This window comes from Eurosta solidaginis, chromosome 3 (genome assembly GCF_040869045.1).
Source record: "Eurosta solidaginis isolate ZX-2024a chromosome 3, ASM4086904v1, whole genome shotgun sequence".
NCBI classification, from domain to species: Eukaryota; Metazoa; Arthropoda; class Insecta; order Diptera; family Tephritidae; genus Eurosta; species Eurosta solidaginis.
In genome coordinates this window covers 2626219-2652058 of record NC_090321.1, presented here as the reverse complement: position 1 = coordinate 2652058, position 25840 = coordinate 2626219, and the positions used below count along the sequence as shown (strand labels likewise).

The window sequence follows — 25840 nt, the reverse complement described above, 5'->3', positions numbered from 1 at the left end:
CGTATATTTATTTCACGAAAAAATAGAAAATTTGTAATAAAAAATCGCGAAAATCCAAATTTTCGCCTGCGACGCTTTTTATTTTTTTTAAATAATTTACATATGTATATTTTATAAAAAATCAAAAATCGGGGGTCTTTTATTTCAAATTTTCCCCTGCGGCGCTTTTAATTTTTTTTAATAATTTACTTATATTTTATAAAATATTGAAAATTTGGAATCAAAAATCGCGCGATTTTTTATTCCAAATTTTCGCCGGCCTTTTTTTTTAATTAAATTAGTTTATTTCATAAAAAAGTAGAAAATTTGTAATTAAAATTCACGATTTTTTAAACTAAATTACGTTTACTTCGTAAAAAAAAAATAGAAAATGTGGAATAAAAAATGGCGCGATTAAAATAGATTTAGTCGTTTTTTATTTATACATATTTTGAAGTCTGGTATCACCATATTTGCTCAATTCACTGCGTTTTCTTGCATTTTTTTTGCTAACTTTAATATTAAATTGTGATTAAACTATAACCCTCCTGTGGGTGGTGTTTTTAGAAAGGGGAGCTACCCCCCACCCCCTCCCTCCCCCGCCTTGCAAAGCTACAATGTCTTTTTTTTTAAGTCTTGTTATACGCACACCAGTGTCGCTGTCGAAAATTAAAATTTGAAAGTTCGTAGTTGGTTCTATATTATTAAAATTTCTTTATTTTTAGTAAATAGGGTTATGCCTACTAATAGCATAGACATACCGCTGAATCATCATTAACCAAGCACTCAATGTGATACACATTGAAACTTGAAACACCACAGTATTTAGGATTGAACAGTACGACGGCTGATTGCCAATAACCAAGTAAAATAGAGAAAAATCTCAACCACTTTGTTCATATATTATATGAACCATTAATACACGCACAATTCTTACCGAAATTCCACCATCTTGAATATTGTATTCACAACAGTTCAAAAACGGTTACTTCATTAATGCTCCATATATTCCAAGTTTATTGCTCCAAGTTGCCCAAACTCTCATCATTTATTCATATCCTGGAGTTCTTTTCGAAAAAAGGTAATACATTTTGTAAATACGGACTAATTTTTTAAGACAATAACGAAAAATCAAAGAATCCTAAATTACAACATGCATATGTCATGCGTGCATACAACTTTCCACTCGTTGACCAATGAATTATTCATACTTATTCACTAATACAGCACTCATACTTTTTGTATGAATAAATATGTTCTCAATTTAAAAAATATGAATCTTACATACTTTTTCAAGCATTAAGCATACATACATCCTGTATTCATACAATTTATTTCAACTGGGAATAAACCTAACTTATTTTTTATGAACAAGGAGTAGATATATGTATATTAGGGTGGGTCGATTTGTATGGACGAAAGTTACCGATACCACATTCATATGTATACCCTGTCCGACCCAAAAATGTCCGTTAAAAACGTTGGCGATAACAGTTTTTCGAACAAAAAAAAATTAATATTTTAAAAAATCGACAACGTTTTTAGCGGACATTTTTGGGTCGGACAGGGTATACATGAAGATTTTACAATCAAACTAAATTTTTTAGTAGGTCATGAAAAACCCTTAAAAATCAAAGTCGAAAAAAAGTCAAAAAAATTAAATTTCACAGGCTCGAAAATTATTTTTTGGGTATGCGTAGTGGAGCTTTTTTCCTGAGCCCAAATCCTATCGAAAAATCGATGGCGCGATATCGGTTAATAAATCGACCCAGTCTAATGTATGTATATTCCAATAAGAAGGTTGAAATTAATGCTACAGTTAAAAACGTTCCCTCCGGTCGAATAGCAACAGCTAAATAAAAAAAGAAAAGTTCGGTGCGAAAACTATAGTATACCGAAAGCAAACTACCAAATATAATGAAAAGACCCGTTATAAAATAATAAGTACATACTTTATGCGAAAACCGAAAGCAAATTACAAAAGTCAACCACATGTCAACAAATGCATACATCTTTATATACAACAATCAAACAATAAGAAAGTACATACTATCATACATACATTCTACTACGCTGCCACGCCAACGTGTAGGTTCATGATGACGCATTGCCGGCTATCAAGCAAAAAGGTAAACAAATAAACAAAAAAAACGCGATAACATGCCAGCTGTTGATTCTTCAAAATATTTGGCGATTCGAGCTCATACGAATACAGAACAACAACAACAGCAATGACCTTGACATCTGGTAGTGGTAGTGGCAGTAGCATTGGCAGTGGTTCTATAAAAAAACGATCTTCAACAGACTCATCCGGTCTTCCTGATGCGGTGTCGCATTTCTATTATAAACACGGACTCTTCTTATCCAGCTATCCAACATGTGCCACTAGCATTGCTATAACGGCAATACTGCTGGCTTGGTGAGTAAATAATTAGATATGTAGTCAAGCGTCACTTTGTAAACAAACTTTTTCATGTTATTGAAGACGCATTTAAGGTGTCCTCCTGTTTTAATGTATGTTTTTTGGTAATAATTAACAACAGGGGTCGACTGCTAATACGCGTTCAAAAATGTCGGCATAGGTGTCAAACGATGCATCTCGATCTCAGTATTAATTTTCCAAATTTATTTAAAAAAAACCGAAAAATTACCCCGGAGCCCTCCGAAACCGGGGGTGTGATCCATCAAATTTGTGCTCAGAACACCTTTCTGCATTGTCGGCCTTCGGTCGCACTTATAAAAAATTACCCTGGCCCGTCCAACAATGGCGGGTGTTCAAAATTAAATCCATGCAAAATACCTTTGCTCACAAATTGTTTCCTGTGTACAACAAAATTACGAGAACTCTTCGATATCCGGAGCGAAATAAAATTTTTCTTTTCCGCCTTCGGATTATTAATACTGGAGTCAGACGCGTCGTTTCACACTTCTCGCGATATTTCTGGACGCGCATATTAGCAGCCGTCTCCTTTTCTAGACTTTTGCGGGTTTTATTTATCATCAAGTACAATATTTACCTTGATATAGGATTTATCGATAACTCTTAATGTACTTCCAAAGAAAATCGGAAGTCGTGCCAAAAGACTCGTTTACACACAAAAATTTTTCGTTTGTGTTGATTTTCCGACAGGGTGGTTAATTCACGTATATTGGAAAGATTTACGTTACGTACTTGTTCCGTAACTTGAACGTTGAACTAAAAATGTATCTTCGATGATAGTTTACCAATCTATATTTAAATGATGTTTTTAAATAGGTGATTATAAAGATGAGTCAACGCATTTAAAGTCAGATGGTGTCTTATAATAAGTCCCTTGCAATCCTGATTTAGTTTGTGCGATTAAACGTATAATTAGATTAAAATATGGCATACTAGTCCTTATCCTACTTGGTTCATAAACCTTATAATCAAGTTATTGTACTCGATGTAATATTTTATTACAACGCCTTATATAAGCCTGATATAAAAGGTCCTAATTCAGCATTAAGTATCTTATAATGAGGCTTTATGTAATCCTTATTTTGTTTTGTCCCTAAGCCTTATGATAAGTTTGCTATGCTCTACATAATGGCTTATAATAATTCCTTATGCAAACCTTATTCAGTATGGGCTATAAGCCGTATGCGTAACGTTATCCTTCAGCTAAATTTTAGACCTGATGACATAAGTACAGGAAAATAAAGAGTATTGTAACGAATTTACTTGCAAATCCTCTTATTTGCAATCCTCTGCTAAGTTCGAATCACTAAACTGTTGAATAAATAACTCCAATATTGAATAATGGAAAAATGGCCTTTATTAAAGTACTTCACAATAACACTTATACTTTGCTACTCGCTGACTTAATAACCAAACTGATTGATAACTCAAATTAAACTCTACTATTGGCCGCCAGATCGCGTGCTTAATCAATAACTGATTTATTGCTCAACTCAAACTGAATTACAGCGCTTCTACATCTGTCGCCTTTTATACTCTTTGGTTTCCTCGTTCGCATTTTTCTATAATCTACTAGCATTGTCCATGAGCTCTGAAACTTCTCAGCTATAACTAAAATTGCACAATTTTATACATCTTTTAGGCGCTTCCAGAATCTAATAGGCCAGTAGCTCTCAAACTTCTCAGATATATGCATGTGTTAGTGCATTGACTCTCCGCTGCTCGTATACGTACATGGTACATATATGTAGACGCAGTTATTGTTTCGTTTATGTAGATACTTAATGATTGAATTATTGATGTGAATGTTTGTAGTTTACAGTCTCTCGCGCACACATAGGCGTATAAGTAAATGCATATGTGTGTGACATCTCTCGGCTGCCTTATATATGTGTATACATGATTTGATTATTGACGTAAATATAGCTTAGCATGGCCTTAGTGATGGTATAGCTTAGTGATGCTAATATCCGTGACAGTATTATATACGCCATACAACTAATATTCCTTAGAGAACTATGGCCTGACGCCATAAGCCTTTGTCCAAATGAAATAAGCCTTATATAAACTTTTTTTGGGTGTTAACGAGTAGCGGTTTGACGTCTCTTATTTTAATCTATCCTCTTCGACTATTAGAGACATTTTAGGGTAAAAATGAGTTTTTAGACGTCTTGCTATTCTGTAAGCAGCCTTGCTTCTCCGGTCTCATAAAACCTGTTACCATTGTAAATTTTACCAAGTAGCGCAACTAACAGCTGATCGGTGAAAATTCGCACATTCACACGCACAGTTCTCGACTCACTTTCAAAAACAAACTTTAGATTATTTAACTCAAATTTTAACGTAAGACGATCCTTACGAATTTATGTATATAGAATATATAAGGCGTTTTTGTTGTTATTAAAACGATAGTTTTATTTTTATTAAAGCTTTTTATGATTTTTTTTTTAACTTTGAAAAGACTCCGAACACCATTATTTCATTATATGACATTCGACTGCCTAGTCCACTGCCTTCCACTCTATTCGCAACAAAACGTCTATTTAAGTTGCCAAACTATATAGTAAACAATGCCTGTTACGAGATCACAAATACATATAAACAAAAATTGAAGCACAGTATCATGGCTCAACTATATGGTTGGCTCATCTCTACAGCAACAACATACCTTTGTTCAGATTGTCAAAATCTGCGTGTTGGTGTTAGGCGCATGAAATGAAATGAAAACATAAAACTTAGCAGTGTTTGTGTGTTGTCAATGTGTTGGTTTCACTTTGAGTTTGCTATCTTCTTTTAACAATCCCTACTCCACTGAAATGAAAAAAATAAAATCAGTTCATGAGATGAGCCAACTCTATATGTGTATTTAGTTGAGCCATGCAAAGTATGAGAATTATTTGCCAAAGACGTTTTATAGATAACTATTTCATTCCTAAAATTTAAAATCAAGAAAGAAAAAATTTACAAAAGGATGCATTTTTTAATTAACACAGTCCATTAAAACAAACAAAAATACCTCATGAAAGAAGTAATTTAAAAAAAATTGGCGCTTAACCGTCTAAACGGTTATGGCCGTCCAACAAGGCGCGCCAGTCGCTCCTTCGCTCCGCCAACCAGCGCCAACTGGTTACACCAAGGGAGTTTAAATCGTTTTCCACCTGGTCCTTCCAACGGAATGGGGGCCGCCCTCCACCTCTGCTTCCATAGGCGGGTTCCGATAGAAACACTTTCTTGGCTGGAGCACTATCTTTCATTCGCATAACATGGCCTAGCCAGCGCAGCCGCTGCGTTTTAATTCGCTGGACTATGTGGATGTCTGCGTATAGCTCGTACAGCTCATCATTTAATCTTCTTCGGTACTCACCATCGCCAATGCGTAGAGGTCAATAAATCTTTCGAAGAACTTTTCTCTCGAACACTCCCAAAGCCGCTTCATCTGCGGTTGTCATGGTCCATGCTTCTGCCCCATATAGCAGGACGGGTACGATAAGTGACTTGTAGAGTATGATTTTCGTTCGCCGAGAGAGGACTTTTCTTTTCAATTGCCTACCTAGTCCAGTTTTGGCGGCCACCGTGGTGTGATGGTAGCGTGCTCCGCCTACCGCACCGTATGCCCTGGGTTCACACCCCGGGCAAAGCAACATCAAAATTTTAGAAATAAGGTTTTTCAATTAGAAGAAAATTTTTCTAAGCAGGGTCGCCCCTCGGCAGTGTTTGGCAAGCGCTCCGGGTGTATTTCTGCCATGAAAAGCTCTCAGTGAAAACTCATCTGCCTTGCAGATGCCGTTCGGAGTCGGCATAAAACATGTAGGTCCCGTCCGGCCAATTTGTAGGGAAAAGCAAGAGGAGCACGACGCAAATTGGAAGAGAAGCTCGGCCTTAGATCTCTTCGGAGGTTATTGCGCCTTACATTTATTTTATTTTTATTTACCTAGTCCAAAGTAGCATTTATTGGCAAGATTGATTCTGGATTTCAGTGCTGATGTTGTTGCTAGTGTTGATGCTGGTTCCCAAATAAACGAAGTCTTTTACTATTTCGAAATTATGGCTACCAACAGTAGCGTGGTTGCCAAGGCGCGTATGCGCGACTCTTTGCTCGATGACAGCAGGTACTTCGTTTTGTCCTCATTTACCATCAAACCCATCTTTACCGTTCTTTTTCCAGTTTGGAGTAAGCTACAGCTGACGTCTCTTATTTCTATCCTCTTTGCCACAACAACGCACAATAGCTACGGCGGGACCATGGCGGAACCATACAGCATGGTGACATACCTACAAACATAAATAAAAGTTCCATGTAACTCCTTTGTTTTTGTTTATTAGATGGGCTAGTGTAAAAATCGTACTGCGCCGGAAGTTGATGTATCAAATCAAATTAAAAAAAGTACAAATCAGATGTCCCATGCTGCCACCTTGTATAGTTCCACCATAGGGGGGTCACACCCAGTCCACGGACTTTACCACTTTATTGGTAGATCTACCAACTTTTTAGCCCATTTTCATTTTATACTACTTCTACCACCAAAGCTCAAAAATCTACCAACATTTGCCTTTGTAAGGAAATTAGGAAACGATTCAATTTCGAAGACGAAAAATTACACCTTTTGGAATATTTTGATGCAAAAAATATTCAATCTAGTCAAATGAGAACGATTTTTCCCTTACTTAAAGCTTTTCCATTTCACAAGACTTCCATGGAAATTCTTAACAACGAATGGCGATCATTGATGTTATATGATAAGGAAAAATAGAAAAGATATTTTCCGACGATATTCTTAAAGGATGGATAAAATTGGCAACTGAAAAGAGTCTTCTAAAAGAAAATTTGTTTGAAAATTTTAGTGAATAAATGTGCTCCTTAGCAATATTACCTCACAGTTATGCAGCCGCAGAAAGTTTGGTCTCTATATTGAACGACAAGAAAACCGCCAAGCGTAATGGATTAAAAATTTCAATCATTTCCAATCAAATATTAATAAGTATAAGAGTATTGTATCGGACAGACTTTATTTCAGCCTCCAATTGAATTAATAAGATTTTATAAAAAATTTTAATTTGTAGGTGATTTTGGTCCTTGTATTTAATAAGACCCATCTGGCACTAGATTTTTCTTTTGTTTTTTTTGACAATTTTTTTTTTTTTTTGTTGAAAATTTGGTTTTTATTTTGAAAAATTTGTGCACAAATTCAATACAAGAAATAAATTTGTTTATGAAAGAAAGTAGTAGTCATCTACTCGCAAATATTTTCCTGCGCTATTTCCATCAGTTATTAATGAATAATTTTGAACGAAAATAAAAACGTTTTGAAGTAAACGATAACATGCCAGTGTGGCAGAAAAATACTGATATTTCAAGCTCAAAATACAGAAAAAAAAGCAAGTATCATATAGGCATAAGCTATATATATACAAATTTACATTAATTTTTTTGTTTTATTTACATGTTTTTTTTAAGTGTTATTTCCGTGAAATGTGCTTTATTTGTTTTACAATAAAGTATGAATTGTTTAGTACAAATATAAAGTGTAGCTATTGTTTTCTTGGAAAAAAAATATACCAACTTCTACCACTATTTTAATTTTTCGTGCACTGAACACACCAGCATTAGCTGGCCAGCAGTTTATACATGTGTGCGTGTCGGGTAGCACACGTACTTGCTTCGTGTCCACGTACTTGTTGTCGAGTTTTGCATGATGTAAAATTTAGCACGCCTATAGTGAAGTACGAGAGTATTGTAATTGTGAAGTATACTAAAGTAGAGTTGTAAATAAAGAAGATATTGCTATACTGAATATTTCAGTTATTTATTCGACAGTTCGCCGATTCAAACGATAGCAGACGGTGCAAAATAATCACAATTTCCCAAAATTCGTTACAATATAGCCGAAAGGCTTATGGCATCAGTAGCGCGATTCACTAACTTTTTTTAACTATATTTGGAGATGTTAAATTAGCTGAACATAAATTTTAACACTTTTTCGATTCACTAACTTTTTGTCAACTCCAAATCCGATAATTTAACGTAGTCGATTTGGCATGTGGTAGTTTAATGCAGATTTTGTGTAAGCTGTTAAAACATTGTTTACTTTCGTTTGGTTTGTGCAAAATTACATTTTACTTAAAAAAATATTTAGTAACATTTTATTTAATAAAAAAGCTTCGGCACACACTTCCAACCCTTTTCCCATTATTTCAATTGCTTTGGCCATTGCAAACGTTGCCTCCGTCTGCTTTTCTTGATTTTCAGCCAACTTTATTTGGTTTAGAGGATGAGAAAATTTATATTTTAAATTTGTAAGGACACTGTTGGCATTTTTTAATTTAACTAAGGATTTTATATATTGTAAAATATATTGAACTTTCAATTATTTCTTACCCTCATAGTATCTGCCTGTTTTTCAGCAATCGCCAAAAACCTGTTTTGGCGCTCGGCCTCCCCGTCGTTGAATTTCGTTCTCGAGGACCTGCGAGGAGTTTGTGCAGAAGTTATTTGGGTGGTTGTGGGAGTTCTAGGGCGAATTGCAGGAGTTGTAGGGCGAATTGCAGGAGTTGTAGGGGTGGTTGCAGCACATCTTTTCGTTACTGCAATGGCAGCAAAAGATGTGGTTGGCTGCTCTTCACCCTCGCCTTGGGATTGCACCTCGCTACTGGCATCTAGCTCCTCGAGGTACTCCACTTCTCCTTCATCCTCATCCATCGCCAAATGCATTTCCTAAAAATTTAAAATAGAATGAATCAATAAGTTAATAATGATAATAGGTATAGCTGTATAACTATACACTAACCTCATCCATAGGCACACTGTCCCTACATATGCCTGCGCCTTCAACATATCGGTCCCCAATTAGGGTGAACCTTATTTTTTTTTTATTTGAACTCTGGGCATCACATTCACTAAAACATATAGTATATCCCACAGGAAATATATATTATAGGAAAACAAATTTTTTAGATGTCTCGGTTCCTGCATCACCTAACTCAATTTTGTTTTCTACAAGTTGTAGTATAACTACGCCCCAAACTATGTGGTGATTTTGGAGTCCCTAAGTCACCGGGAAGTAAGTTAAAAACGGATTTTCAGATCCCTAAAATTTACCCCCTTTTTTCCTCAGTACTTACCGTAAGCCATTGCTCTGCACTCTTTGAAGCTCCTCCAACGGCTTGTTCCACTGCTTGTGCTGCTCCAACTTGCCGTGCATCCGTTGGAATCTGCCGGACGATAACCCAGGGTCCTCTTCAAACAGGTCCACCATCATTCTTATCTGCTCTGCTGTTGCTCGGCTTCGTTTTGTGGATGATGCAGTTTTTGGTGCCATTCTGAAATATAAAATGAGAAATGAAAGCAGTAAATGATCTAAATATAAAATATATATTAAAAATACTTCCCTTTGCTAAAATAGCTGCATAAAATTAGTGGCGCGTACAAAAATTGATTGTTTTTTTTTGATTCCTCTTTGAACTTTTCGTAAATTTTGACATTTCACTACCAGCACTGCCACATCGAAATGATAGTTAACAAGTGTTGTTAAAACTAAGTTAGTGAATCGCATGTGTGATATTACAAACGAATGTGCTTATGTTAAAAATCTCGTAGATACGTTAAAAGTTAGTGAATAGCGCTACAGGTCTCAATATTAGTTGTGTGGCGTATTTATTTATTTATAAGTCTCCAAATTTAATAATTAATCACACTATATATAATTACGGATTTACTGTACAGAAGCATACAAAACAAAACAAAATTTATGTTATAGAATATGTACGTATATAATTAAATCAGTTGTCGGGATGGACTGTGTAGCCGAGCAACGGGAATTGATTATTAGTGCTATCGGAATGGACATCAATTCGAGCACTGAAATATATTTATCACCCACTAGTTAGGGCTGCGTTGTCTGAGAGGCTGGAAAGGGCGTGATTCCAAGCCACCCACCCGAGCAAACAGGAATTCCTTTCAACAAGCTTTTATTAACTTCAATTGTATGTTAGCATGTTTGTAACTCGCAAAGGAGAGTTAGACCCATCTAGCGGCAATCGTTGAAGACTCGCGGCAGTGGTTCAATAACTCGCTACAAAACGAGTTGTGTTTAATAGCGGAGACACGAACCTCTGTGCTACGGTGCTATCAACAACAAATATCTAAGTGGATTGTAGATACTAAAGCGGCACCATATTTGCGTGTTTTTTTAGTTTTTTTTTACTATAGCTGTATTTCGTTGCAAACTATTACAATTAAAACACTAGCTAGCTTAGCGAATTGCATGGAAAGCAACAATAAAAAGTAATCGAGTTGAGTTGATTCAACTGAAACCGCGTAGGTAATTGTCGACTTTATTGATAGTGTTGTATAGTGTTGCATATTCAAAAATAGGGCACTATTGTGAACGAGCGAATGAAATGAACATACGAATGTGCAGATAAACAAAAATAACAAAAGAACGGCGTGGCGGCAGGGTGACATACATACAAACAAACACACGAATTTCATGTATTTTGTTTTTGTAATTCTCTGGTTGAGTGTCAAAAACATACTGCGCTAGAAGTAGAAATGTCAAAGCAGCTAAAAAAGTAACCATCTGTATGGTTTTGCCATAATGAAACAGTTTAGCTAGTTGAAGCGTTTTCTTCAAGCTCGCTTGCAAAAAAACACCTTATATTTATTATATTCCTTATTTTTCTGTACTTATGTCATTACGCATAAGGTTTATCTAAGTATAACGTTATGCAAAAGGCCTATAGCCCATAATAAATAAGGCTTGCATAAAGAATTAGTATAATACACCATTAGAACTTTCCACCGTGGTGTGATTGTAGCGTGCTCCGCCTAGCACACCGATGATCCTGGGTTCAAATCCCGAGCAAAAGCAACATCAAAAATGTCTCTAAGCGGGGTCTCCCCTCGGCAGTGTTTGGCAAGCACTCCGAGTGTATTTCTGATATGAAAAGATCTCAGTGAAAACTCATCTGCTTTTCAGATGCCGTTCGAAGTCGTCATAAAACAAGTAGTCCAATCCCGCCAATTTGTAGAAAAAATAAGAGGAACACGCCGCAAATTGGAATAGAAGCTCGGCCTAAAATCTCTTCCGGAGTTAGCGCGCCTTACATTTGTTTATTTTTATTAAATATTTCTCAATTAAGTTTGTTTGTTTAGTTAATCGATGGACTCCTCTTTCCCTATTACTCTAAGATTTTCATTCCAAAACTCAATAATTTGTATCCCATTTTATTGTTCATACTTACACATATTTTCCGATTGTACTTACCTCTAAAAGCAGCCTACCCATTTATTTTAATTATATATTTTGCAAATTAACATTCAATGTCTCAGTAATAGTAGCAAAAAAAAGTGCGATAAGCTTGTGCAATCAATGATTACATTTTCACTTTATTGTTGATAGTCCAGTCAAATTAGACCAAAAAATAAGATAAGTACATAATGCAAAAAATTACAACAAGCTGAAAATCAGAAAAATTGTTTAAAATAGAATCATAAATAATATTTAGAAACTCCTAACTATTCCAGTGTTTGGAAAAGAATTATTATCTACAATTTTTGTATATATATGTTCATGATGAAGCATACCGTTTTGCTGAAAATCGCGAAAAACTCAATTTTTTGACCTACGACCTTGAATCAAATTTTTTCCACACACTGTAATGGCTAGGAGTTTCTAAACTTTATTTATAAGCACATTTTAAGCAATTTTACTGATTTTTAGCTTGTGACTTTTTGCACCACCGAATGTCTAGATTGACCTACCGGACTATGAACTTTATGCTTAATTACATAAGTTCACATCACGAGTTAATGATGAAGCACACGAATGCCTAATCAGGCAAAATATAGAAATATCTGTGTACAGTAGTAATTTTTAAACATATACTTACATCTAGCATTTCAAAACATGCTTCAATATTAACTTAGTAGACTAGCTGGTGCCAGCTTTAAGCCAAACATTCGCTTTGCTAATTATATTTACATATTTGAATACAGTTATGGGCACGTTTATACAACTGTGTTCGAAATAATAGCAGTGGCAAGCAAGCAGGATTTCAAACGAAGAAAAAAACGGTGTAGGTCCTTTTCATGTAGGTATAGTCTTCATTTAGTTTAATTTGCTCATTTTCAAGCTTGCAATGAGTGGTTATGCTTGTAAATTTAATTAATATTTTCTTAATATTAATAAAAATGTGTCGAATTAAGAGTTAAAAATGCCTTGGCAAAGTTGACTAACCATTCAATTGTAACTCCTGAATACGATCTTTTAAAGCATCTATCTCGGCCTCCATTTGATCTTGTCGACCACTGAACCCTTCCTGAAACTGCGTTAGTTTCTCTTCCATACGCGCTTCCAGTTGTGCGGAGATCTGCGATGATACCTGTGCTAAAATTTGTGTCGACACTTCTGATATACGTGCCTCTTTTGCTTCAATTTTAGATGTTATTTCTGACGACATTTCTGAGATACGTGTCTCATGTGATTCCAGTTGGGATGCCATATATGTCTTTTGCTCTTCCAATTGTGATGACATATTTGTGGATATTTGTGACGACATTTCTGAAATGCGTGTCTCTTGTGCTTCAATCTTTGACGTTATACGGTTCTCCTGGGATTCTAGTTGTGTTTCCATCTTGGATGTTATACGTGTCTCCTGTGATTCCAGTTGAGATGCCATTGTCGATGTTTGAGCAGATATTGCAGCCAATATCATGTTCAAGTCTGTGTTGGTAACTGTCTGCGATGTTTCGTTTTTCTCTTAAATTTTTGTTGTTGAATCTCCCACATCAGGATAAAAGACATACTCGTCAACATTAATTCCTTTCAACTCCAATACCTCTCGTAGCCGTGCTTGAAGTTCGATCTTATTGCCGGTTGTATTCAATCCACGGCTCTCCAACTCCTTCTTCAGTTGCTGGATCCCCAATTCACTCAACTTTGCCATGTCCAAGTAGTATTCGCAATCTTCGGAATTTATTCAACAATTCCTCTTCTGACACCAATTGTAACGAATTTAGTTCAATTCCTCTTATTTGCAACCTTCTGCTGACGTTCGAATCACTAAACTGTTGAATAAATAACTCCACTATTCAATAATGCAAAGGGGCTTTTTTTAGACTACTTTCAAAATAACACTTCTATTGCTCGCCAGATAGCGTGTTAAATCAAACTGATTGTCGTGCCTCTACTGTTGCTGCCTTTTATACTGTCTGGTTTCCTCGTTGCATATTTCAAGGCTTTTCTATTCTAGAATTTACTAGTTAGTTATCAGCTATAAAATTACCAGCTATAACTACGTTTATAGCTTCTCATATGCGCGTGTATATGTGAGTGATACTTGCACAAATTATTGCCTTCTTTTGTGAGCATCTCAGATAAGATATATGCATGTGTTTGTGTCTCTTCTCCGCTGCTCGTATGGACATATGGGTAGACATAATGATTGATTTAATGATGTGCATACAAGTCTCTGCTTAGCATCGGTTTAGAGATGATAGTACCCCTTAGTGTTGATAGTATTCGTCACAATATATAGCACAGATCGAAATGATTTTTACAGGAAATCTTCTTTGATATATTAGAATATATATCACCAAGTTTCACGTTTTTATATTGGAAACTAAGGGAGAAATGGCCAAAAATCTTTCTATCTGAACGATCGGTTGTATGGGATAGGTATATACTATATACATATAGCTCCGATCAAAGTGATTTGTTCAGGAAATCTTCTATGATATATTAGAATAAATATCACCAAGTTTAACGTTTTATATTGGAAATTAAGGGAGAAATGGCTAAAAATCTTTCTATCTGAACGATCGGTTGTATGGGATATATGTTATATATAGCTCCGATCGAAATAATTTTTTCATGAAATCTTCTATGATATATTAGAATAAATATCTCCAAGTTTAACGTTTTTATATTGGAAATTAAGGGAGAAATTGCAAAAAAACTTTCTATCTGAACGATCGGTTGTATGGGATATATAATATATATAGCTCCGTGATTTTTTTCAGAAAATCTTCTATGATATATTAAAATATATATCACCGAGTTTCACGATTATACTTTCTAAATTAAGGGAGAAATGGCCAAAAATCTTTCTATCTGAAGGATCGGTTGTATGGGATATAACTATATATATGTAGCTCCGATCAAAGTGATTTTTTCAGGATATCTTCTATGATATATTAGAATATATATGTTTCACGCTTATACTTTCTAAATTGCGGCAGGAATGACCAAAATCGTCTTATCTGAACGAGCGGTTGTATGGGAGATATATGTTATAGTGGTCCGATCCCACCGGATCCGACAAATGTCTTATATAATACAAAAATACATCCTTGTGCCAAATTTCATTGAGATATCTCAATATTTAAGGGACTAGTTTGCGTTCAAACAGACAGACGGACGGACGCACATGGCTATGTCAACTCAGTTCGTCGCCCTGATCAATTCGGTATACTTAATGGTGAGTCTATTTCTCAACGTTACAGACATCGGACCAAAGTTAATATACCATTTCATGTTCATAAAAGGTATAAATAGTATTTAAAAACAGAATACATACATACTTTCGAAAATGCTTTGAAATCGAAAGCTTACATTTTGGTATCTATTATTAAGCGCTGTACGCAGATCAAAAGAAAAATTTTGCTTTTTTCTTGGGCATGAAAATAGCAGTAGGCACAAAATTTTGGCATTTCACGATGCATGGCAACTTATACATGAATACCGCTTTTATAAAAATAAAACAAAATTTATGAAACTTTTTGAAACAATTTTTTTCAAAAAACTGTTATCGCCAAAGTTTTTAGCGAACAATTTTGAGTCGGACAGAGTATTCATGAAAATTTTAAAATCAAATGAAAATTTTTTAAGTAGGTCATGAAAAAAAACCTTAAAAATCAAAGAAAAAAAAGTAAAAAACTCAAATTTTGCAGGATATGCTTAGTGGAACTTTTTTTCCTGAGCCCAAGACCTATCGAAAAATCGATGGCGCGATATAGGTTAATAAATAGACCCAGCTTAATGCATATACTTATGCAAAATCGTTTACTTCAAGGGAAATACTTGGATTATTTCAATTAAATTGTGTTATTATTCATTTATTTCAATTAAATTTAAAAGCTTTATTTAAAACTTTAATTATGTTTGTTATAAAACGAAATTTAGTATTCGCTCCTAAACACTCAATCTCTTAATCTTTTTTTGCTAAAATCACGTGCAATTTTGATTTAAAATATTTGAAGATTGTTGAAGTGATTATATGGTTGCACTATAGGTTAAATGGCAGCTTTTGCTGTGCAAAAGTGATAAAATTACAGTGCCGTTATAAATAATTTTTTGTTGTTTTTTAGTTGGAATTACTTCAACAAAAAACCACGTGAATTTTGTTTATGCTAAATATAAAGAACCGTTACACAGCTGTGTGTGCACAGCTGTGCGTCAAAGTCAACCAGTACAATTTGCTTGCAAGTTCAGTAGTGTTCGGTAAAATTTAAGTTCGTGTTTCTTGAATTAAGTTAACAATAATTGATTTATTTAAAATGGAAAATAAATACACAAGTAAGTAGAAATAATTTTAATTAAAAGGTTTTTTATATATGTTGCTATACTTGTAAATAACTTAATAGTCTGCATAACCTTAAAACGGTGCAATTTATCTCTAACTTTGACTTTCTGTAAGCTCTATAAAATTTTGACCCCTTTTGACCTCTTTCAAATTTCATAAGTAGATTAATTAATAGATAATGTGTCATTTGCAATTTATTTTAAATTGCGATTTCTTGCGATTTACGTTTAATACCTCTTCTTTAGTTAACCTCGGTATAAAAAAATTAGAATTGTTTGAAATATGGCGAAAAGAATACACATTGTTGGCAAACTGAAAGACAATACAATTTCGGATGAAGTAGAAAAAAAAATTAAACAAACATTACATTTTTTTTGCGTAAAATTAGCTCAAAAGAGGAACGAATGTCACAGGAGGCTAGATATCTTCAAGAACGATGCGTGACTAAATTCAGAATTGAAGATTGTGATAGATGCGACTTCAAAAAAAGCAACTCCAATTATTGGTCGCCCACGTCTACCATTCAGCGAAAAATCAGAATTTGGAAAAAGAAAAGAAGCCGCAGACCTTTCAACTGAGAAAGCTGATACTAATCTTCTCGTTCGTGCAGCAGCAACATCAGCTCGGAAACAAGGTGATTCCGATTTAGCTGCAGTCCTTAAAGAGAGTATGAAAAGCCCAACAAGGCCAGCAAAAATGCGTAAAATGTGTACACAAAATTCCCAAAAGCCTATTCCACTTTCTGCGGATGACGCTTTAGCTTTTCTTCTCGAAAATAATTTTAATACATCCCAGAGCACGGGGAAAAAAGTGTCAATAAAATATGACACTATGGCAGCATTGCCAACAAACAAGTCCAATTTTCACAGCCATTCTGCAACAGATGTCGTAGTGTTGTGAATATCAATTGGCACGAAACAGAATAGAAGTAGGATTAATGAAGACAAACAAAAAACCGCTGTGATGGCTGAATGGTTATAGCAGCGGCGCCTAAACGTTGCCGATGAAGGAATTTAGCAGTTCCCGAAATGGATCTATACAACGAGCTTTGGCAGTTGTCTAAAATTTTTTCTTTCTTCTATTCTAATTTAAAAATTTTTTCAATTAAGAAAAAATTTATCATAACAATAATAATGATAAAAAATTATTGTTAGGCCTTGAGCTCGATTCGAACCCGCGATCTTAAAATCAGTAGGCCGATATAACAACAAAAATTGTTAATACATCCCAGACCACGGGGAAAAAAGTGTCAATAAAATATGACACTATGGCAGCATTGCCAACAAACAAGTCCAATTTTCACAGCCATTCTGCAACAGATGTCGCAGTGTTGTGAATATCAATTGGCACGAAACAGAATAGAAGTAGGATTAATGAAGACAAACAAAAAACCGCTGTGATGGCTGAATGGTTATAGCAGCGGCGCCTAAACGTTGCCGATGAAGGAATTTAGCAGTTCCCGAAATGGATCTATACAACGAGCTTTGGCAGTTGTCTAAAATTTTTTCTTTCTTCTATTCTAATTTAAAAATTTTTTCAATTAAGAAAAAATTTATCATAACAATAATAATGATAAAAAATTATTGTTAGGCCTTGAGCTCGATTCGAACCCGCGATCTTAAAATCAGTAGGCCGATATAACAACAAAAATTGTTAATACATCCCAGAGCACGGGGAAAAAAGTGTCAATAAAATATGACACTATGGCAGCATTGCCAACAAACAAGTCCAATTTTCACAGCCATTCTGCAACAGATGTCGCAGTGTTGTGAATATCAATTGGCACGAAACAGAATAGAAGTAGGATTAATGAAGACAAACAAAAAACCGCTGTGATGGCTGAATGATTATAGCAGCGGCGCCTAAACGTTGCCGATGAAGGAATTTAGCAGTTCCCGAAATGGATCTATACAACGAGCTTTGGCAGTTGTCTAAAATTTTTTATTTCTTCTATTCTAATTTAAAAAAAAAGAAAACAAATATTTTAAGCTCTGAATTAATATTGAGCTATGGATTTGATAGCAGCACTGTACAAGCTCAATTCAAGCAAAAATTTAATGACCCCAGTTCTTCAAATAGCTCCGATGCTTGTCTTTTAGCTACAACAGTTATTCCTTTAAGATTACTACTTTTATCGGGAACGCCAATTTGGGACAACCGTACACCACAATCTGTAAGATTTTGTAGGCCAATTAAGCTGGAATATACAAAGGAGACAAAATAAATTGTTTTAAAGGAAGACTCGGATTTAAAAAATGAGATCCAAGCTTTGAAAAACACAAATTTCAATTGCTGATGGAAAATCTGTTAAAGTGTCATTCAAATTATTTTTAACACTAATTGATGGAAAAGTTTGAAATATAACTGGAACTAAATCTAACCAAGCTTGTCCCATATGTGCTGCTACACCTAAGGATTTTATGAATACTTTTGATTATAAAAGTGAAAAGAAGAAAACTTAAAGCTTGGACTTAGTCCCCTTCATTGCTGGATACGATTTTTTGAATTTACATTACATTTAGGCTATAAATGCAAATTGAAAAAGTGGCAGATACGAGATGATAAGTCAATTATCTTAAAAAGAAAAACAGAAATACAAAACGATTTTTGGACAAAGCTAGGACTTCGCGTGGACATGCCCAGAGTAAGTGGCTGCGGTTCTACAAATGACGGAAACACTGCTCGTCGAGCATTTAGTGATCATGAGATTTTTTCTGAAATAACTGGTTTTGACAAAGAGCTTATTTTTAGATTTAAAATCATTTTGATTTGCTTATCCAGCCAGTTCGAAATAAACTCAAGCAAATTTGAAATATATTGCTTTGAGACAACAAAACATTTCCAGGAGCTATATTGCTGGTTGCCAATGACTTCTACGGTACATAAAGTCCTCATGCATTCAAAACAAATAATAGAAAATACGGTGCTCCCACTAGGTTTTATTGCAGAACAAGCTGCTGAATCGCGACATAAAATATACAAATCCGATAGACTGCATCACGCCCGCAGGAACAACCGCATCAATAACCTGTTAGACGTATTTAATAGAGCTATGGATACATCAGATCCATTAATTTCTACAACATTTTTAAAGAGACGCTTACAAAAGCGGAAGCGTTCTACACTTCCACCTGAAGTAATTGATCTATTACGTAGCTGCGAAAAGATAGATGAATTTCAACTTGGCAACGAACACGATGAAATTAATGAATGTGAAGAGTCTCGTTATGATTTAAATTTACAAAATGAATTAGAGGAATTTCAACTTGGCAACGAACACGATGAAATGAATGAATGTGAAGAGTCTCGTTATGATTTAAATTTACAAAATGAATTAGATTTAATCAAGTACTAAATGTTTTACTATAATTAAAATAAACGAATGAATTTCATGTTTGCATTAATGGTTGCAAAAGGGTTAATATTGATTTTTGGTCTTTAAAGGGTTAATTTCCATTTTTTTAACAGAATTACTTTTACTCTTGAAATGCTAACAAGTTTTGATTTGAGTACCATGATTTTGTTGGATTAATTAGTTTCGCACAGAAAAATTGGTCATTTGACCTATAGTTGGTTCCATGGAAGACTACATCAGATGAAATTGCGTCGAAGACTATCTCAGTTCGTTTTCTTTTTTAAAAAACTAACACCTTTCGCTTGTTTGCTAATTTTGTATTATTTAGTTTAATTTTATAAATAAAATAAGATAAACTAAACAAAAATAAAATAAAGTAAAATAATACAAAAATAAGTAAAATTAAACAAAAATAAAAAGATGATAAAAAAATTTTAAGGACTACCTTTATATAAATGGACCAAAAAATAGAAGGCAATTTTTCCTTTAATACAGACATAGTCTTGTTGAATTTTGACTAAAAAACAATAGCTCTTGTAAAAGAATTTTGTGATTTAAAATTATAAAGGAGGAGCGCAATCTTTCAATTTAAGGCAAACCATGTACTTGGGATTAACTAATTGATTATTTAAAATTTAAACCCGCACTCTACCTGAAATTCGCATACGCCTGAAAGTCTAAAAGAATTGTGGTGAAGGTCGCGTACGCCTAAAAGTATGCAAGAACGTGCATTGAGTTGGGCCTTCAACGAGGTGGAATTCTACAACGCCTGCAACACTTAGGAGGCTAGCCATGAAGGTAGGGCCTAATCTTCTAAATAGTTCGACTTGTGCGTTACGTAGCTCAAATTTTTTTGATCAAACATTGCACTGTCACCTAGTTTGAAACAATTTTTCAGGTTTCAAGTCTCTAGATATCCAGGAAGTTAGTTAAAAATCGATTGCAAGATTCCCAATTTAAAATTAGTTTTCTCAATATCTCCATCCATGCGCTACCTAGCGGAATTTTTTTGATAAAATATTGCATCGTCACCGGGTTCTGACTTACGGCCCAAGTTTCATGTCTCTAGCTCATCGGGAAGTTACTCGAAAATTGATCGCATGATTCCCCCCGTTTTTAAAGGATTTGCAGTTATCTTGACTAGCGCACCACCTAGCGGAACTTTGTTTTCTATAAGTTGTATTGCCACCAGGCCTCTAACTAAGTGCCAAGTTTCAAGTCTCTAGGTAACCGGGAAGTTAGTTAAAAATAGATTGAAAGATTCCCAAATTAAAATTTGTTTTCTTACTATCTCGATCCGCGTGCCACCTAGCGAATTTTTTTGGATCAAATGTTGCATTGTCACCGGGTTCTGACCCACCGCCCAAGTTTCAAGTCTCTAGCTCACCGGCAATTTACTCAAAAATCGATCGCAAGATTCCCCTCGTTTTTCGGGATTTGTAGTTATCTCAATTAGCACGCCACCTAGCGGAACTTTTTTTCTATAAATTTTATTGTCACCGGGTCTCGAACTATGTGCTAAGTTACAAGTATCCAGGTAACCGGGATGTTAGTTAAAAATGGATTGAAAGAATCCCAAATTAAAATTAATTTTCCTAATATCTCGATCCATGCGCCACCTAGCGGAATTTTTTTGATAAAATATTGCATTGTCACCGGATTGTGACTTACGGCTCAAATTTCATATATCCAGCTCACCGGCAATTTACTCAAAAATCGATCGCAAGATTCCCCTCGTTTTTCGGGATTTGTAGTTATCTCACTTAGCGCGCCACCTGGCGGAATTTTGTTATCTGCAAATTGTATTGTCACCGGGTCTCGAACTATGTGCTAAGTTACAAGTCTCTAGGTAACCGGGAAGTTAGTTAAAAATGGACTGAAAATTCCCAAATTAAAATTAATTTTCCTGATATCTCGATCCGTGCGCCACCTAGCGGATTTTTTTCACTTGCATTGTAATGTCTCTCAGATCTGAACTATGTTCTAGCTCAACGGGAAGTTACCGAAAAAGACTTCCGTGGGTCAAAAATTCGTATGGAAATGAGGGGACAAACATGAAAGCGACTTAATATAAAGGTAAAAAAGTACAAAATTAGCAAACAAGCCAAAGGTGTCAGTTTTCATAAATCAAAACGAACTGAGATATTCTTCGACGCAAATAACGAACTGAGATAGTCTTCGTTGGGACCGACGATATGGAATTTCATGAGTACTGTATACTCCATGACAAAATTAAAGATTAATATTACCTTCCCACGTACGTACTTATATAGAAATTTTTATTTTCTCTTGTATTTTCTTGCTAAATCAGAAGGAAAATTGGTAATTTTAATATAAATTACGAAGTAAAATAAGAAGTTGAGCGACGAAGGGTGGGAGGGGGTTATCCCCCAATCTCAACAGTTTCGCAAATCGCCCTCTATACTTCTACCTTAGAGACTCACATTAGAATACGATTAGCTTTCTAAATATTTGAGATGGGTCACAACACTTTTCCCATAAACTCTAACCTGCCTTATAACCCTCAGATATAACTGTCTTCTCATAAGTGGGTCTATATAACGCCAAACGGAGCGTCAAAAAATGAGTTGAAATATTTGACTGTGGCTTATTTATATGTACATACATATATACATAGTTATATATATACATAGGTAGATAAATACATTGGTAGAGATATTATTTTGGGTGCACCTTCCCTTTTGCAATGTTTACTAGTTTTCGTTTAAAGGTCGATAATATCAGTATAGGCATCGATATCAAATTACAGTGATATAAATGAAAATGTGTGAAACGTAAATTGGATTTTTATAGGATGTGCCAATCCCCCCTTTTTCCTAATACTACAATTTTTGTTAAACACTTGGCATTAAAAATATTGGCAGCTACGCCAGGTTCGAGTAATAATAGAAACTAGGATAAATATACAAATCAGCTCTTAGGAATAATTCAGAAGTGGAATAAGGCGTGTTGTTAAATTAATAACCTATAAGCAGCCCGTGAAAGAAAGATTTGGTTCACATTTACCATACCTCTGAGCAAAATTTTAATTTTAGCGATGCTAACTTTATTATTGGTTAGGTTTTTGGGGACACCATATTTAGTTCTGAACCTGAATATGCGGTAAGAAAGAAACAAGGAACCAAATAACTATATTCTTTCTATCTTTTCTATACGCTAGGTTCCATGTCTTTTTGTGTAGTATTATACGAAAGCAATATACATATGTATGAGTCATCAGTTTCCCAAATTTTGGCTACAAAACAACTCGACTTTCTTCCCAATAAAAACGGAACGAAAGCTCACAAATTTTATAGAAAATCTCTTAAAACTAGAGAAAATATTAATTCTCTATGTGATTTTAGGTTTTGTTCATCCTTTCTCAAACTTTATTTCAACTTCTTTACTATTTGAAAAACATTTACGTTGGTCTATTCCAAAATACACTCGCATTGATTGCCAAATCACTTTCGAAGGGCTACCCCGAAATTGTTTCTAATTGAGAAAACGTGTTCCTAAATTTTTGATGTTGGTATGCCTGGAAATCGAACGCAGGACCTTCGGTGTGGTAGCCGGAGCACGCTGCCACCACACCACAGCGGCCTCCATTAGCGTTGAAATATCAACGTACTGCGACAAATTGAACCTATGGAAGAGGAGAAAAACACATCTATCTAAGCTTAATGTAATGACATAACGATGCGAGATTGTAAATCTGAGATTTTATTTCATACATATATTACATATGTAGGTAGGTAAGTTTATACATGTACATGTGTACAAATTAAGCGAAGATCAAATGCGTCATCACATTAATTGCAATCAATAAATTGTACGGTAATGTGGTAGCAGTAAAATCGGAAAAAATTATGATTTAATTGTTTCTTTATAATGTTCTAGCGTATCCGGCAGACTTTGTCCTGCCTGAAAATTGGTTTGCCCCTTCACTTTCGATCCCATTCTCTTCTACTTTATCTTCAATGTTTCCCCTTATTCCATTCATCTATCTCCCCTCCTCATAAATAGAATCTCTAAGACAAGTATTTTGCACCGAACGCGCTGACCTTAGAAGCCATAAATAAATATTAACTAGGAACAAATACAAACTAGCATCGTCCACATAATTTGATTTATAGTAGTAAGTACTATTTGATTATATATAAATACTAGCAGACCCGGCAGACGTTGTTCTGCCCTAAATTTGGTCTATCTGCATACATTTTAATAAGCTTTTTCCGTCTAACTCTGCCCTCGCCCCTCTAATCTTTGTATTCACTCCCCCTCCGTATTTTTGCTTCATCTATCTCCATCTTCGTCTCATTCTATCTTTTTCTCAGTCTCCTACTTCTCTCTTTTCTCTTCTCTCAAGTTCTTTTTATGGTGCACCGCCAACTTCACGTGAAGTTGGCGTGCCACCCTATATTTTCTAAAATATGGCCACGGCAAATTTTTTGGTTTCACGGATAAATTACGGCAAATTCACGGCAATTTTCCCAATAGGTAATTTTTGTCCACGTAAAAGTTGTCTTGCCAACTTCAGCTTTCATTTGATATCCATATTGTATAAACACATTCTAGGGGTACCCGGGTCCACGTTTTGGGCTATATCTCGAGACCCTAGCCTCCCAGTTGTATGAAAATTATCCTGTACTATAGCACTCATCAACAGCTTTCATTTGATATCCATATTGTATAAACACATTCTAGTGATACCCGGGTCCACGTTTTGGGCTATATCTCGAGACCCTAGCCTCCCAGCGGTATTAAAAATAGATGTTGGCCGATTCTCAGCCCTACTCAATATACTCATAAAATTTCATGAGCCGTTTCGGAGGAGTACGGGAGCGAACATTGTGACACGAGAATTTTATATATAAGATGTAAATACCTAGACGAATTTGTAGACTTCTCGCAAGCAATATTTAATGGGGGTCGACTTTGCCGGCGACACGTCGTTGCTTTTGTATTTTCATTAGCTGGACTGTCGTATGCATAGCTAGAAACGTTCACTGTAATTTTTCTCAACAAGAACTTATGCTGGATTTCTTTCATAAGGTTAAAAAAACATAAGGTTACATAAAAAAATAAAAATAAAATAAACACTTTGCGCGATTTACCTCCGAGGAGGTTTAGGCCCAGCTTCTCTTCCAATTTGCGTTCTGCTCCTTTAAATTTTTCCTGCAAATTGGCGGAACTTGTAGGGCCCATGTTTTACGCCGGAAAATTCATATGCCACGATTTGGAAGATAAGCTCAGGCCTAAATCTCCTCGGAGGTACGTTGCGCCTTGTACTTATTTTAAATTTTTTGTTGACATAGTTGGAGTCTTTCGAATTGAAAAGCAACAAAATTCTGCCTTGAACAAATCGTCTCCGTCTATTTTATAAAATAGGCCCTGATAGTAGGTTTTTCATAAAATCTCCGGTGATACCGTTGATAAACTGGCAGCCAACGTGCCAAATAAAGCGAACTCACTTATGTATATGAGGCATAGAATATATAACTAATTCTCATTTATACATGTGTTTAAATTTTGACAGCGCGCTTACGCCTTCCATCAATACCTGTACGTGTTCGTTGCATTTTAAGAAAACTCCGAAAAGATCTGCCTGGAATTCATCACAGAAAAATTCCGAATTTTTCATTGTTTTAACTTAAAAAGTTTTTAATTTCAATCAATTATAAAACTTGCACCCATTTTTATTATCCGATTTATTTCACAGCTATCCCCTCATCAATATACCGTTACCCGGTACAATACCCACCAAGATAATGGTTCCATTTGATGGTCGATATTCACTCTACGCTAACTCACAACAAAATATGTCAGTGGTTAGGAATTTCTTTAATCCCCCAACAAATAACAACTTCAGCTACGAGCCACCATTTCCATGGGCAAAAAGTTCGCCTACATTCTATGTACAACAAATAATGTTACGCACTGGGGTGCTACCTTGGACTGAAGACTTGCAATTAATGGACGCATTCCGTGCGCCCCTGTACGAAGTTTTTAAGCTATTGGAAATTGTGCGTAATCACGAAAGCACGGAAAGGTGAGTAAGTAGGAGTAATTTTACCGTCGAAATACAATGAACGCGTATGCTCGTTATAATAGCAATAGCAGAAGACGTGCGCTGTCAAAAATTAAAACACATGCAAGCATATGGAAACGAGATGTGAGGATCTTACGTATATAAATAAAGAATGTATGATATAGTTTCCAAAAAGTATTGACAACTGTGATACTTTACTGAAATGAGCTTGCTGCTTTCATTGTATTAAGACTGGATATGAGCAAAGCATTACACGCGTGTTAAAGCTGTATCGAGCTTTCTCACATACAACCTCGAACAGGCATTATAAAATATCGTTTATACGAAAATAAATTTCATTACCGCGCACGTACTGTTTTATTTAATTAATTAATTAATACTACTTATCGTATATCTATAACTTGTAAAATACTTGTTTGAATGCTATTGTGTT

At 35.1% G+C, this 25840-nt stretch overlaps 2 protein-coding genes across 2 annotated transcripts in view; one reads left to right on the top strand and one right to left on the bottom strand.

The window, feature by feature from the left end:
- Positions 1-25840, top strand: part of SCAP (SREBP cleavage activating protein) — a 58394-nt gene that overhangs the window by 3380 nt on the left and 29174 nt on the right. Inside the window, 3 exon segments of the mRNA XM_067770328.1 lie at positions 1780-2161; positions 2164-2398; positions 25078-25407. Of these exon segments, the coding sequence (XP_067626429.1) occupies positions 2140-2161; positions 2164-2398; positions 25078-25407 (587 nt within the window). The 5' untranslated portion in view covers positions 1780-2139.
- On the bottom strand, positions 8527-9447 carry LOC137246169 (uncharacterized). Its single transcript, XM_067777252.1, has 3 exons — positions 9205-9447; positions 8796-9131; positions 8527-8670 (listed from the first exon to the last, which is right to left on the bottom strand). The coding sequence occupies exons 1-3, from the start codon at positions 9211-9213 to the stop codon at positions 8527-8529; spliced, it is 489 nt and encodes a 162-aa protein (XP_067633353.1). The 5' UTR covers positions 9214-9447.